This window comes from Phocoena sinus, chromosome 2 (assembly GCF_008692025.1).
Source record: "Phocoena sinus isolate mPhoSin1 chromosome 2, mPhoSin1.pri, whole genome shotgun sequence".
In the NCBI taxonomy this organism is placed as follows: domain Eukaryota; kingdom Metazoa; phylum Chordata; class Mammalia; order Artiodactyla; family Phocoenidae; genus Phocoena; species Phocoena sinus.
Genome location: NC_045764.1, coordinates 148,837,790 through 148,852,599, shown reverse-complemented (window position 1 = coordinate 148,852,599; position 14,810 = coordinate 148,837,790). Strand labels below are relative to the sequence as shown.

Here is a 14,810-nt window from a genome sequence, read left to right as displayed (position 1 = left end):
GTTAACAATTATCAAGATAGAATCATAGAACATTAAAACTGGCAGGGACCTCAGAGTTTACAGGATATAATCCTTTTATTTCATGGAGAGTTGCATGATTTACCCAAGAGCTTTCTAGAACAAGCACCCAGTCTTCAGCATCTCAAACCAGTGCTCTTTACATCAGGCTTGCTTTCAGTGTTGTTCCAAGAAACAAACGAAAAAAACAAAAAGTGAAAGCACTGAACAAGTATAAGACCATTTACGAAAAGCCAGATAACGGTGTTAACCATTAGCCTTAATGTAGTCTGAAAGCTTACTTGAATAAATGTACCCCCTCTAAGTAAAAGAAAATCTGGAAGTTCTTCAGGTATGTAAGGAAAAGTCAGAAAAATAAATTAATGGAGAAAAAAAATTAATGGTTGGCTTGCAGAACACTCTTGAAGGGAAAACAAAACTCCCACAAGAGTACTTATATTCTCTTATATATTCTTTCTGGTCTTTTCTTAGTGCAAGATGAACTTGGGTAAGAGGAGACTGCCTGTTTTTATACATTCCTGAAGGAATGGTATGCATTAAGGGTTACTTGAAATCGAATTATTTGCCTCACCTATAGTACATATTACATCAGTTCTCTAATTTAGCGCCACTCCTTCTCTGGCCACTACCCAAAACAAGGTGCTGAAACCTGCGGAAACCACAGTCACCGCAAAAACTCCAAGTCCCATAATGCTCGAAACGCAGTCTCTACCGCCTCTGCGCAAGAGCAGCGTTTTCTGTACTGGGAGTTGTAGTCATTCAGGGGCTTCACTTCCGGGAAGTTGGGGAAGGACGCGCCTCCGGGGAACTACATTTCCCAGGAGGCTATGCGCGTCCTTCTCCGCCCCCGCCGGCGTCAGGCTCCACCTCTCCCGCTCCTCCCTCACTGGGCTGCACCGCTCACGCCTTCCTGTTAGTCCGAGCAGGGAGAAGTTCAGTCAGATCAGCTGATCCTAACTGACAACAGGAGAGGAGGAAGCCCGGGAGGCAGCGAAGGAGGAGGGGGGTGGAGATGGAGAGGAGGCTGGATCCACCGGTGCCGTGAGGAACAGCCCCCGTCTCCACCGGCGCCCCGGGGTCCCCTGACGCCGCCTCGCCGCAGCAGAGCTGCTTCGTGGTGGGGTTCCCGGGACGCCGCGGTCGGGGAGGGAAGGGCACGGCCCTGCGCCGGACGAGCGCTAGCCCTGGAGCTCCCTCCTTCCCCAGGAGGAAGGGGGGGCGGGTGCGGCGGGGGTGGAGGTGGGGGTGGGGTGGTATAAACAATGGATTCGGCTCTGGCCTCTGCCAGCGTTGGGGGGATTTGGGGGGACCTTCTTTGTTCTTAGACCTTGCTCCTGCCCCTTGGGTTGTGGTGGTGTTGTCCGGAAGGAAGGAAGGGTGAGGAATCCCCGGCTGGAGAGAGGCGTCGAGGTGGGAGGCCGAGTGGGCAGATTGTTTGCTTGGGTCTGGTGGGCGGAGAGGTATCTTTTTGAAGGTTGGTTTTATTTTTTTCTCAATTGTGACAAATTTTGATTTTTACTAACGTTGTGGGAGCTGGTTGGGCACTTCTGTGATTAGGGTGTAAATAAGGTCTCCTAGTCACTCCTTTCGCCTTCCTTGTTTATCTAAAAATAAGATGGATAGATTGATTACTGTATGGGAGGAGTGAATACCCGAAAGGAGGGCTTTACATTTCCTTGGAGCGTTAGTTTGGGTGTCGAGGCGAAGGTGAGTTAGGAATATGATTGTGACAAAAAGCCCCTTTCTTGCCCCAGTTATCTATCTATCTTTCTTTCTTTCTTAGTTATTTTAAAGTTGGGTTTTGAGTGACAAAGAGAAGAATTATTTGTTTTAACTCACTTCAGGCCTGGCTTTGCAGTGGGCCATAGTGGAGGAATTCTGTCTCCTGTTGCTCCCTTTTTTTGCAGTTAGACAAAAGGACAAAAGGAAGTACAATAATTGTTTTTAATTGTTTTTAAACATGGAATGGTGACTCTTGTTTCTAGGTTTAGAGTCGTTAATAGGCATCTGTCTAGAGTTGAAGCAATCCAGTCACAAGGTTAATTGGATCTGCGCAGGACTTTGATGGAGCTAAAGTTTATTATTATTGTTTCTTTAGCTTTTTACAAGCGTCTTTCTCCACCTCTCCCAATTGTGGGGTGCAGGTAGGGGTGCAGAGGGTTGTTCCTCCAAGGACTATTTGCTTAGTGCTTTTGATTCTTAATTTAATAACTGAGGGAACAGAGAATTTCAGGCTGGGAAATAAAGCAACACAGTCTCTTAAATGCCTTGAGACTAGAGGTAGTGGTTGTTTTCAGAAGGAGCGGGCTTAACCATGATTTTGAGGAGAAATTTCTAGGATCAAAATGAGCCAGTGTGATTTTTACAAGCGAGAGTGAGAGTTCTCTTGGGAGTTCTGGCCTATTTAATCACAATCTTTTTTTTTATAAGGTGCATTTTTGTTTTTAGATGAGTGAAATCCTTTTCCTGCCTCTATTCTAGGTATCCTCTGAAATACTGACTTGAGCTGCATAATATTGAAAAGCTCCTGACCATTCTCTTTCATTACCAAAATCTTGTGTCTGAGGCCCCATGCATGCGCCCACCTCAGTGAACCCATCAGATCTCTCTCAGATAGCCATAACAGACCCTCTCAAGTTAATTTTAACCACATATTTGCCTGCACTTTATGGAGGATGAAACTATCAAACCAAGTCAACGTTGCTGCTGACTCAGGAGTCTTGGCAGCAGGAAATTAAATATCCGAACATTTGTAAATGTGTGAAGAATTCTAATAAGACATCGAATGTTTTTTTAAAAACATTTTTTTAAGAGTGTTCAGAACCCTGTGGAGGCTGTGCTCAGTCTTCGGACTCAACGCCTTTGTCTTCACTTCTGGGGAAAGCCCAGGTACTGTTATATGGTAGGTGTTTTCCTTCCCGGTCTGAATATGAGTGCGCAGACTTCCCCAGCAGAGAAGGGCCTGAACCCTGGGCTGTTGTGCCAGGAGAGTTACACCTGCAGCGGGACTGACGAAGCCGTCTTCGAGTGTGATGAGTGCTGTAGCCTGCAGTGTCTCCGCTGCGAGGAGGAGCTCCATCGGCAGGAGCGCCTGAGAAACCATGAGCGGATCAGACTCAAAGCTGGCCACGTCCCTTACTGTGACCCCTGCAAGGGCCCCAGTGGGCATTCTCCAGGTATGAAGCAGAGGGCAGTTGTGAGGTGCCAGACCTGTAAAATCAACTTGTGCCTGGAGTGCCAGAAGAGGACTCATTCTGGGGGTAACAGAAGGAGGCACCCTGTTACGGTGTACCATGTGGCTAAGGTCCAGGAGTTGCTGGAGGAAGAAGGGATGGATGAGGACACCAAGAGGAAGAAGATGACTGAGAAGGTTGTGAGTTTCCTCCTAGTAGATGAGAATGAAGAAGTTCAGGTAAGCGCTCAGTGGTAGTAGGGTTCCTGTGGTGGCGGAACAGATCTGATGTTGGCAGCTGGCTCTCAGGGGAGGTCCAGGAGGAGCTCGCATTTTAATCAGTAAGAGGCAAGACCCCGGAAAGCTTACATCTGTATGGAGTCAGATTTAGTTTTTTACCAGCTGCATGACCTTGGGCTGAATTACTTTACCTCTCTGAGCCTTAGTTTTCTCATTTATAAACTGGGGACAGTGCCTAGTTCATTGGGTTGCAGTGAGGATGAAATGACACAGTGTTTGTAAAGCCTGTTACCTAATAAACGCTCAGTGTGTGGTAGCTGTCATTATTATTTTTAGGATTATTATCAGGAAGAACTGATTTAGAACTGTTTTCTCAATGAGAGCACTTTGGCAAGTTGTGAATACATGTGAATGAGGAGGGACTGTGTGTGTGCAGGGAAAGAGACACTGACTTCTGGTGGGTCCCACAGGAGTGCAAAGCTATAAATCGTCACCCTGCTAACTGCATTTAGAGACAGGTGTTTGAAAAGTCGCTTTTCGTAAGGGTAGTATCCTCTCCAGATGACTTCTTATTTTCATGTATTGGCTTCTGATCAATAGAAGCCAGTAAGGGCATCTGGGATTACAGAAGGACTGGAGAATATTTGATTTGATTCTGAGCTGGGGAGAGGGTGGCGTCTGATAGGAGCAAGTTGGGGAGATGGAAGTGTGTGACAGGGGCGATTGGGAAAGGGGTAGTAGAATGTTTATACTTTGCAGTGAAGGTGGTACAGTTATCATGTCTGTACTTTCAAATGAAGACTGCTTCATTTCACATCCTGGCGTCACTCACTGGCTGTATAACCAAGGGCAAGTTACTTAAACTCCATGCCTCAATTTCACTTCTACATCGCAGCAGTAGTTGAGAGGATTCAAAGAAATTAGGAATAGAAACGGAAAGGCCCTTATCACAGGGCCTGGCACGTGGAGTACAGCACCACTTTGTTGTGTTTGTCGGTATCAGGGAGTGTTTTGTAGTACATCCAGTACTTTTAGCTGTGATGACTCCTCAAGTCTCCAGATTGGAGGAGTACCTTTGTAAGTTACCGCTTGAAAACTTTATAATTACCCAGTGAGTATTTTTCATCTGTCTTTTTCCACCTTAGATAAGGTTATGGAAATGAATTATGTCATGATTTCTGTGTACGTATGTTGTTAGCTAAATACTTTTTTTTGCGGTACGCGGGCCTCTCCCGTTGTGGAGCACAGGCTCTGGACGCGCAGGCTCAGCGGCCATGGCTCACGGACCCAGCCGCTCCGTGGCATGTGGGATCTTCCCGGACCGGGGCACGAACCCGTGTTCCCTGCATCGGCAGGCGGACTCTCAGCCACTGCACCACCAGGGAAGCCCTGTCAGCTAAGTACTTTGCTAACACAGGCTTTCTTGCTTGGTTGAGAGGAACTAATAGAGTTATGGAAGAGTGAGCCAGATCCCATTCTGCCTCCCTTGCTAGCAATAATGTCTCCTCGATGGATTCTGCTCTAATTGGGTGACAGTGTGCACTAAATGTTTTACAAATGGAACACTTAGATTTGGATGATTCCTGTTGGTTTTGCCACCAGTTCTCTTTAATGTCAGCCTTTGGAAAGTCATACTTCGAATTGTTGTCACTTTTGTAAAATGAGAGGAAGATTTGCGATGAACCAGTGGATATTGTGTCAGCACCAAAAAGAGTATTTTTTGAGGGGAGGAGGATGTATTTTCTTTTTTCTTTTTGTAGCACTGATACATGTTTCTTAGCAGAGAATTAAGAAAATATAAGGAAGTGTACTGAAGCAGACAAATCCATCTTTTTTTCTTGTAGTGTGTAATGTGTATATAATTAGGCTGTTTTGTAAAGATTTCTCCCTTCATAAACATTGACCACTTCCCCGGAAATAACAGTTTATTAATTGTAAAAAGCACTGGTTGGGACTAATGGATGGGACAGGAATTTTAGGTGGTGACTTGTTCTCATAGGGTCATGGTGGAAGAGTACTTGGAGAAAATATCTAGTTCACTTTTCTAACGTGAATGTCTAAAACAATTAGAGAGATGATTGTCTGATATAAATCTAGATGGTGAATTCAGCTAAATTGTAGACTCCTGGAGAGCAGGACCACGTCTTGTGCCCTGGATCACGTACAATGGTGGGCATGCTGTCAGCGCATAAATACTTGATGGGTGATGTCACATCTCAACCTCAGTTTTTTAGAAATGAATATCACACACATACTTAGTAAAAAAAAAAAAAACAAAACTAAAATCATTTGAAAGGGCATACAATGACAAGTTTCCCTCCTTCATAACCTTAGTCTCCTTCGTTAGAACAATCACTATTAACGGTTAACTACATGCACTTCTAGAGTTTTTTCACGTATACTTACGAATATATGTATGTAGCCTTTTAATTTTTCAACAAAAATGGAATCTGATATACTTGCTGTTCTGTCCTTGGCTGTTTTTCACTGAAGGATACATCTTGTAGAACTTTCCTTATCAGCACATTGAGGTCTACCTCATTATTTAAAGGCTGCCTAGTACTCTGTTGAATGGTTTTTCTCCAATTTTAGCCTATTAAGGGATATTTGAGTTATTACAACCAAGGATGTGTTGAATATCCTATAAATCTATTTAGAAATGGAATCTTTTTGTCAAATGCTATGTACATTTAAAATTTTGATTGATATTACCAAATTCCTGAACCTTATTTTCTTAGCTTCTGCAGTACTTCTCTGAGTCTCCCCTGGGTTCTGGTCTTGGCTCATGATAGTTAAAATTTAAAGAGCTCTTACTGTGGCACTTGGCACTGTTCTTAGCATTTGAGCTCATTGAGTCCTGATGAGAACTCTGTGTATTAGTTTCTTACTGTTGCTGTAACAAATTACCACAAATTTAGTGGCTTAAAGCAACACAAGTTTATTCTCTCATTGGTTGGAGGTCAAAAGACCTAAAATGGACCTGATAGGGCTGTGTTCCTTCTGGAAGCTCTAGGGAAGAATGTGTTTGCTTATCTTTCTAGCTTCAAGAGGCCTCCCGCGTACTTTGGCTTGTGGCCCCATCATCCAGCTTCAAAGCTAGTAGTGTTAACATCTTCCAATCCCTTTCTGTCTTTTTTCTTCTGTTGTCACTTGCCTCTCTGTGGCCCTTCTGCCTCCCTCTCACAAGGGTCTTTGTGGTTACATTGGATCCACTTGGATAATCCAGTGTAATCTCCCCACCTCAAGGTCCTTAATTCAGTCACATCTGCAGAGCCTTTTTGCCCCATGAAGTGACGTATTCACAGGTTCTGGGCATTAGGATGTGGACATCTTTGGGGGTGGGGTGGGGTGGGGGGCAATTTCAGCCTACCACACCCTATGAAGTAAGTTGTATGTCTTAGTCAGTTGGGCTGCTATGACAGAATAGCATAGATGAGGTGGCTTAGAAACAACAGAAGTCTATTTCTCACAGTTCTAGAGGCTGGGAAGTTTAAAATCATGGCACTGACAGATTGAGTATCTGATGAGGGCTTGGTTCATGACAGCTGTCTTCTCGCCGTGTCCTCACATTGCAGAAAGAAGCTCTCTGGGGTCTCTTTTATAAGGGCATTAATCCTATTCATAAGGGTTCTACCCTCATGACGTAATCACCTCTCACAGGCTTACCTCCTAATGCCATCACCTTGGGGGTTAGATTTCAGCATATGCATTTCAGGGGGATACAAGCATTTCGTATATAGTATTGTATTTTCTAGATGAGGACACTGAAGCACAGAGAGATGAAGTGACTTGTCAAGATCAAGTTACGATTAGTGGCAGAGGATTTGTGATCTAAGATCCTTGCTCTATGATACTCCTGTTCTCTCTCACCAGGTCATTTAAACTTTCTAGTCAAACTTCATTCTGGTCATCAACTCACCAGTTCCTCATGGCTGCTGTGAGAATCAAATGAAACATATCTCTATATAAATGCAAGACGTTACCATTGAAGAACTCCTTCCTCGTAGCAGTGAAGATTCCATGATTTAGGCCCCAGCTTTGTTTTTCTTTTCATGTTTCTAGGCATTTGTGGGTTTTGATCATTTTCAGTTTAGTACATAGGGATTATTTTACTGGCTTGTAGGCTGTTACTCTTATGTGTGGTTCCCTCAAATTCTCTGGCCTAGAGTCTCCTAAGATTTGTTGTTTGTGATTTGAGTATTATTTAGTTTCTTTTGGAAAACCTAAAAGGACAAAAAACTTCCTTTAGGTGGTGACAATTTTATCATTACCTTGTTGCCATTTGAGTGTATACTAGAATGGCAAATTTGAGGAGAGATTGACTTTTGGTCTCAGAAGCAGGAACTCATTGGTGGCTTTTAAATGGACACATCTGGCCTACTAGCCAAAGACATTCATTCATTCATCACATTTACTGGGTATATGTTCTGGTGCCAGGCATTTTCTCGGCTCCAGGAAAGCAGAGTTCACACATGTCAAACACATAAAAAGGTGGTTCAGATGTATAATCAAGGAAGAGTGACTGGAAAGCCACTTTTGCCGGATAGTTAGGGGAGGTTTCATTGTAAAGGTGACTTTTAAGCAAAGACCTGATGGTTAATACTACCTGGGGAAATAGACCTCCAGACAGAGGGGAATGAGAACAGAAAGCAGGTGGGATGGCATGTGTGAGTAGAGAAAGAATGCCTATGTGGCTGGAGTGAGCTGGAGAGAGTGGTGAGGATAGAGGTGCAGAGGTAAGGGGGTGCCAGATCCTGTGGGGCCTTGTAGGCCAGGGAAATAAGTGTGGATTTTAAGTGTAATGGGAAGCACCAGACTCCTTTATGCTAGAAGGTCACAGGAGCTGGCGTGAAGACTAGATTGTAGTGACTGTGGGAGGGCAAGAGGGCAAGCAGGGAAACCACTTAGGAGGCTATTGAAGATGCTGAGGGGAGAGGTGGCTTCAGTTTGGTGCGATCAGTGACATGGTGACATGGAAAAACATTGATCAATTTGGGACAAAGTTTGGATGTAAAACGGGAATGCTGATATATTGGGTGGAGGGATGAGGGAATGAGAGAACTCAGTGGTGATTCCTAGGCATTTGGTTTGTGCAGATAACACCTGCTTAATACCCCAGGTTTTATTGACTTAAATTGATAAAACTTGAAGAACTCAATTCACACAATAAAGAGAGTTAAAATAATCTCATTTGGTATTGTCTAACAGAGTAGTTCTCAACCAGGAGAGATTTTGCCCCCGCAGGGGGCATTGGGCAATGTTTGGAGACATCTCTGGTTGTCACAGCTGGGGGATGGGGATTATGTGCTACCGGCTAGTGGATAGAGGCCAGGATGCTGCTAAATATCTTAAAAGGCCTAGGGCAACCCCCACATGAAGAATTATTTGGTACAAAATGTCAAGAGTGCTGAGATTGAGAAAACTCATCTAAGAGATGAAGGTTCGATGTGATAGGAGATCTGGATTCCAGTGAAGTGGAAAACATTTAACCAATACACCACTTTTTCCTCCCTCTTTTGGTTCTGTTAGTTCCTCAGAAGTAATTTAACTGAAATCAGTATTCTCTTTTGGCATATTTTGTAACCTTTCTAGTGAAATACTTAGACTTTCTGTGTTGTATTCATTGATTTTTCTAGACCTTAGTGGAACTGTACTTGGAAAACCAAATGACTCATGGACCCTTTATTTAGAGCCGCAGGAAGTAAATGATCCACACTGACAAGTCATCTATAATCTCTTGAAGTTAGAGAGGACACCCTTAGCAAATAACTGAAAGGTTAGAAGAATAAAGTTCTAACAATTAGAGTTCTTAGTGGAGGTAGGGGGTAGTATTTTCCTATCGGTTGAGTCTTGTGAGGGATTCAGACATCTTGTCTTACCAGAATATTTCTAGTCACAGAGAAAAGGTGAAAAAAATCATATATATAATAAAATTATTTGTCTATATATAAGTTTAATATATATATAAATATTTAAACCCCATACAAGTTTTTCTTTCACAACCACTTTATTCTCCACTGTCTCTTTTCTACAAACCTCCTATAACTTCCCTCTTCCCAAGAGAATAGAGCAGCACACTGGCAAGCAATTGCCCGTTTCATCTTCATGCTGACTGACCCCTGATGGTAGCAGGAGCTTTTCATGCCAAGACTCCTGAAGTTAAATCCCTCCTGCTGAACATGCAGGGTGATAGGGAAGCCCAGTGACCCAGGAGTGGTCAATGAGAAGCTAAGAAAGTGTCCCCTGGGGCAGGCCCTCCTGGACTCAGAAATAGACAGCCTTGGGCCCTGTCTGAAAGGGAAGGCCAAGGTGAGTCTTCAAGTCCTTCCTTCAGTGAGTCAGTGGTGGACCTCATCTCACTGAGACCGTTCCTTTAAGAAGACCCATCAAGTTGTTTGGCTGCTTCGCTTGTTTACAGTCCCAGAATAGTGTGGCTCAAAATACTGGGACTTGGCTTTTTTTTTTTTTTTTTTAATTGGCTAAAAGAGACATTGTTCTAGTGGGATTCAGGAATGGAAAAGAGCAGAGGATGTTTTTGTACTGTGTGAGAATCCTTGACCACAAACTGCCTGTGCTGGTCTGCCCCATTTCTATGCTCCTTCTGTCTTAGACTTCCCTGCTGGTGACCCCTTGGCCTTGTCTTCCATTTCCTGGTCTAGGGCACCTTTCTGGGGCTTGCTCTTTCCAGGATCTCTGTTTCAAACAGGCTGGCAGAAACCCCTCAGGACTTAACTAGTCAATGGGTCAGGAGCCTGCGGATCATAATCTTCTAAATTGTGGAACTTCCCCATTTTTCTCTTTGAATGGTCAAACTTTTATAATGTAAGGACTAATTTTAGTGCTGTGGCTGGTTAGCCCTTTGGCAAATTCTGGTCAGAGCACAAATATATTTACGGTCACTTATTAGGTGCCATATTAAAAAATGTAACAAAAAAAAATCCTATAGATCTGCTTAGGAGCTGTCTGTCAAAATAATAAGCAGTAATTGGTAGAACAGCAAAGGCTCCCTTCACCTCCCCCACCTTTTACTCATAGAAACTCAAGTAAAAGCCCCTTTTGTTTAGTAATAGTAGTAAGGGGAGGGCATTGTATGTATTACTGGGAAACCAGGGTTGAGGATGACTCAGACAAACAGGAAGATGAAAGAGCCCTTATTATATGCCTCTGGTTTCTGCTCAGCATCTTCTGAGCTCTCTCAGCCTTGGGCTCATTCAGTTGTAACAGGCTCCTGGCATTTAACCTGGGAGGCTGTTTTGTTTAGTCCAGGGCTGTTTAAAATTTGACGCATACAAGCCATCAAAACCACTGTGAGTCAGCTTTTCAGGGAACCTATCTTTAACTATTTCAAGTTACCTCCAGTTTGTGTGATTCTGATTTTTCTGGTCTGTCAGTTCCTTGAAGTGATTGATTTTTTTCTGGAATTCAGCAAACATTTGGCTTTTTGAGTCAGGGTTAATATAAAAGGCAGATTTCTTATTACGTTGACAGTGTATGTTTTCCCTGTGGATGCATCTCCTGGCTGTACCGCTCTTGAGTTTATCCTGCAGATTGTGTCACATGGAAGCCTTCTGATGGCTGGCTGGACTTTTCAGGGGAGTCCTGCCTGCTTTGGGAAGAGCTCCCAAGAGATTATCTCTGGTTGAGGTTAGAACTGCTAAATGTATTGAGCACATTTGATCAGTGAGGGGCAACCAGAGGAAAGCTAATGGGCGAGACCACAAAGGAGGGAAAGAAAACAAGAATGTAGAAAGTTCCAGGCAAGAAGAATTGGAAACACCTATGGGAAGGGACACAGAGGAACTTTTGGAGGCAGGAAAGGGTGGATGTTTCCCTGGAGGATGTTTTGTTCATTTTGCCCCTCTTTTCAATGGCTTTTGGCCAGTAATTAAGAGGCTCTCTTTGACAAGTTTGTGAGGTTAGCTTGGTGTCCTTGGGCAGAGAAGTATGTATACCCACCATACGTAAGCACCTGACCTCTGGCTTGACTTCACTGGAGGATGATCTGTTTTCTGGTAGCTTCTGGAATTTTTTTTCCTCCTTCCTGATTTTCTTCTACTTGTTGACTGGATTATTGTTGTCCTTCCCAGGGAATTTGACTCTAGATGTTAGAGTACTGGAAGAGAACAGACAGAGCCTGATTCTGGCATGTAGACACAGACACCCCAGGTTCAAGTTAAGAGAGAACATAATCCCGAGCAATTCAGTAGTCATAGAGTATTCTAGAAATTCCTCTACTTCTCAGCCCATTCTCCCGCCTGGCGAATATGTCATCTACATGGCTAAACTGTTTTCCATAATCTCTCATAACCTTTTCTTTCAAAGAGCTTAATTCAGTTTACAAGTATCACTCAACAGCAGTCATAAACATTTATCGAGTGTCAATTATATGCCTTATTGGTTTGAGTAATCTCTGTGAAAAATACTTTAAAATGAAAATTCAGCGGTTAAGCAAGACTGGGGAGGGATGGCAGAGGCTTTCATTCCTGGGAAAGCCCCACTGTCTTTTGTACTTGTCTCTGAGTAGAGGCTGTTTGAGAATCCTGTAATTCTTTCTGCACACCTTTCTGGTCCTTGTGGCCAGTAATTTGTTCCATTGTGTGGATATACCGTGATATCTTCACTCACTGTCGATGGACATTTTGTATACCATATATATTGTTTGATTATTGTCTTTCTTCTCTCCATTACAATGTAAGCTTTATGAGGACAGTGATTTTTTTTTTTATTGGGGTATAATTCATGTAACATAAAATTAACCATTTTAAAGCGAACAGTTCATTGGTATTTGGTATATTCACAGTGTCGTGCAGCTACCACCTCTGTCTAGTTCTAAAACATTGTCATCATCCCAAAAGAAAACCCTGTGCCTGTTAAGTAGTCCATCCCAGAGGGCAGTGGGTTATTTTTGTGTCTTTTTTATACAATGTTTATTATTTTCCAATTATAAAAATAGCATAGACTTATCATGTTAAAATACTGAAAATACAGAACTACAGAAAAGTATACAATTTTATCTTAATTTTACAATAGAAGAAAGCCACTAGTATCTCAATCCTTTTTAAGGTTGCATTTACTTTTTTCAAAAATAGTTTTATTGAGATACAATTCACATACCATACGATTCACCCGTTTGAAGTGTACAGTTTAATGGCTTTTAGTATATTCACAGATCTATGCACCCATCATCACAGTCAATTTTAGAACATTTTGATCAGACAGTGATTTTTTTCCCCTTCTGTTCATCCTCATCTAGTGTTTGGCATATGGTAGGCACTCAAATAATATTTGTTGAATGAATAAAATGCATTAATGAGAATAAATCAGTTTAATCATTATTTAGCAAACATTTAATGAGTGCCTACAATGTGCTGACAACTGAGGCAGATAGAAAGTGGCACTAAGACACTGAACTCGCCCTTGAGGAGAGGACAGTCGAGTGGTAATAGAAAGCAAATACACAGGGAATTCTCTGGCGGTCCAGTTGTTAAGACTTGGGCTTCCACTGCCGTTGACCCCGGTTTGATCCCTGGTCGGGGAACTGAGGTCCCACAAGCTGCTCGGTGAGCAACAACAACCACGACAACCAAATACATAGACGTAAGGTGGGGCTTCCCTGGTGGTGCAGTGGTTAGGAGTCCGCCTGCCAATGCAGGGGACATGGGTTCCAGCCCTGGTCCGGGAAGATCCCACATGCCTCAGAGCAACTAAGCCCATGCACCACAACTACTGAGCCCGCGCTCTAGAGCCCGTGAGCCACAACTACTGAGCCTGCGAGCCACGACTACTAAAGCCCATGCGCCTAGAGCCCGTGCTCCGCAACACGAGAAGCCATCGCAATGAGAAGCTCGCACACCACAACGGAGAGTAGCCCCTGCTCGCTGCAACTAGAGAAAGCCCACACAGAGCAACGAAGACCCAACACAGCCAAAAATAAAATAAATAAATAAATTAAAAAAAAAAAAGAAATAAGGTGAATGACCTCAGAGCAGTACAGAGAGGCCATTGTGGAAATTCAGAGGAGGGTGATAATGCTGGAGTGGTTACTATTGTTACTTAGTTATATGCTATACTGTTACTTCACCAGGGCTCCACTATCACATTCCATGTAGAACAGAAACCAGGCCCCTTTCAGTGTCCACCTCAGACATCAAAGATCTCCTTATAAAGCTGTGTCATCTATTAAGATCTTCAACATAAACTGTGAGAAAGGCACTTTAGGGAGTCTCTAGTGTACTAATAATTCTTGGAATCATGTGACTTCATTGTTATGAAGACTGAATGCTTTCTTATGCGTAATATATGTATTATGCAATCTTATAACAGCTTTTTAAAAAAAATTTATTTTTGGTTGCATTGGGTCTTCATTGCTGCGTGTGGGCTTTCTCTAGTTGCGGCAAGCAGGGGCTACTCTTTGTTGTAGTGCGCGGGTTTCTCATTGCGGTGGCTTCTCTTGTTGCGGAGCACGGGCTCTAGGCGCCTGGGCTTCAGTGTTGTGGCTCGTGGGCTCCAGAGCACAGGCTCAGTAGTTGTGGCGCACGGGCTTAGTTGCTCTGCGGCATGTGGGATCTTCCTGGAGCGGGGCTCAAACCTGTGTCCCCTGCATTGGCAGGCGGTTTCTTAACCACTGCGCCACCAGGGAAGTCCTAACAGCTTTTTTTTTTTTAATTGAAAATATACATCCTTTTGAGGGAGGGAGTGGCATGTGTTGAGTAAATTTCTTCCTTGTCCCATTATCCCTGATTCTTTAATGAGGCACTTATTGGAAACCTTCCCTCAGGAGGGTTTTTGCTTGGGATCGATAAAGTAATGAAATTCTGCGGTGGTGGTGACGAGTGTGGCCTAGAGGCAGACTCGGGCAACTGCAGCAGTAATGTCAGTCAGCACTTCTCTCACATTTCCTGCACGCTTCCACTGTGCTGAGTGCTTGATGTGCATTAATAACTCACTTAATCCTCACAGTGACCCTGTAAAGTAGATTGCGTTGTTATCCTCATTTTACAGGAGAGAAAACAGAGGCCCAGAGAAGTTAAATAACTTCTTTATTCTGAAGTCAGTGAGTGGTCGAGGCAGATTGGACCCTTAATGGTAACACTATGCTGTTCCCTTCCCCAGAGGGAATATAGCATTTAGACATTCTGTGCTGTGTCCATTCATTCTTTTAACAAATAAGTGTAAATTTCCTGTTATGTGTCAGGCTCTGTGCTAGGGCTACAGCGGTGAACAACATGGCCCAGACCCTTGCCAGCCTGGAGTACATTGTAGTGGGAAGCTCGGAACCAGGAATAATGGGAAAATGTTATCAGAGTTGGTGGGTGAGGAATGGAGGCTGTGAGCAAGGGTTGAGTAAATTGTCCATAGTGTGATCCAGGTAGAGGTGGAT

The 14,810-nt window shown here is 43.5% G+C and overlaps 1 protein-coding gene across 3 annotated transcripts in view; it reads left to right on the top strand.

The window, feature by feature from the left end:
• Positions 1-921: 921 nt before the first annotated feature.
• Positions 922-14,810, top strand: part of ZFYVE1 (zinc finger FYVE-type containing 1) — a 49,296-nt gene continuing 35,407 nt past the window's right edge. Inside the window, exons 1-2 of one of the 3 annotated variants that reach the window (XM_032622212.1) lie at positions 922-1,135; positions 2,500-3,430. In XM_032622212.1, the coding sequence (XP_032478103.1) occupies positions 2,918-3,430 (513 nt within the window). In that variant the 5' untranslated portion in view covers positions 922-1,135; positions 2,500-2,917. Of the gene's footprint in view, positions 1,136-1,308; positions 1,429-2,499; positions 3,431-14,810 lie in introns of those variants that run through there. The other 2 variants (XM_032622210.1, XM_032622211.1) reach the window with 2 other exon arrangements.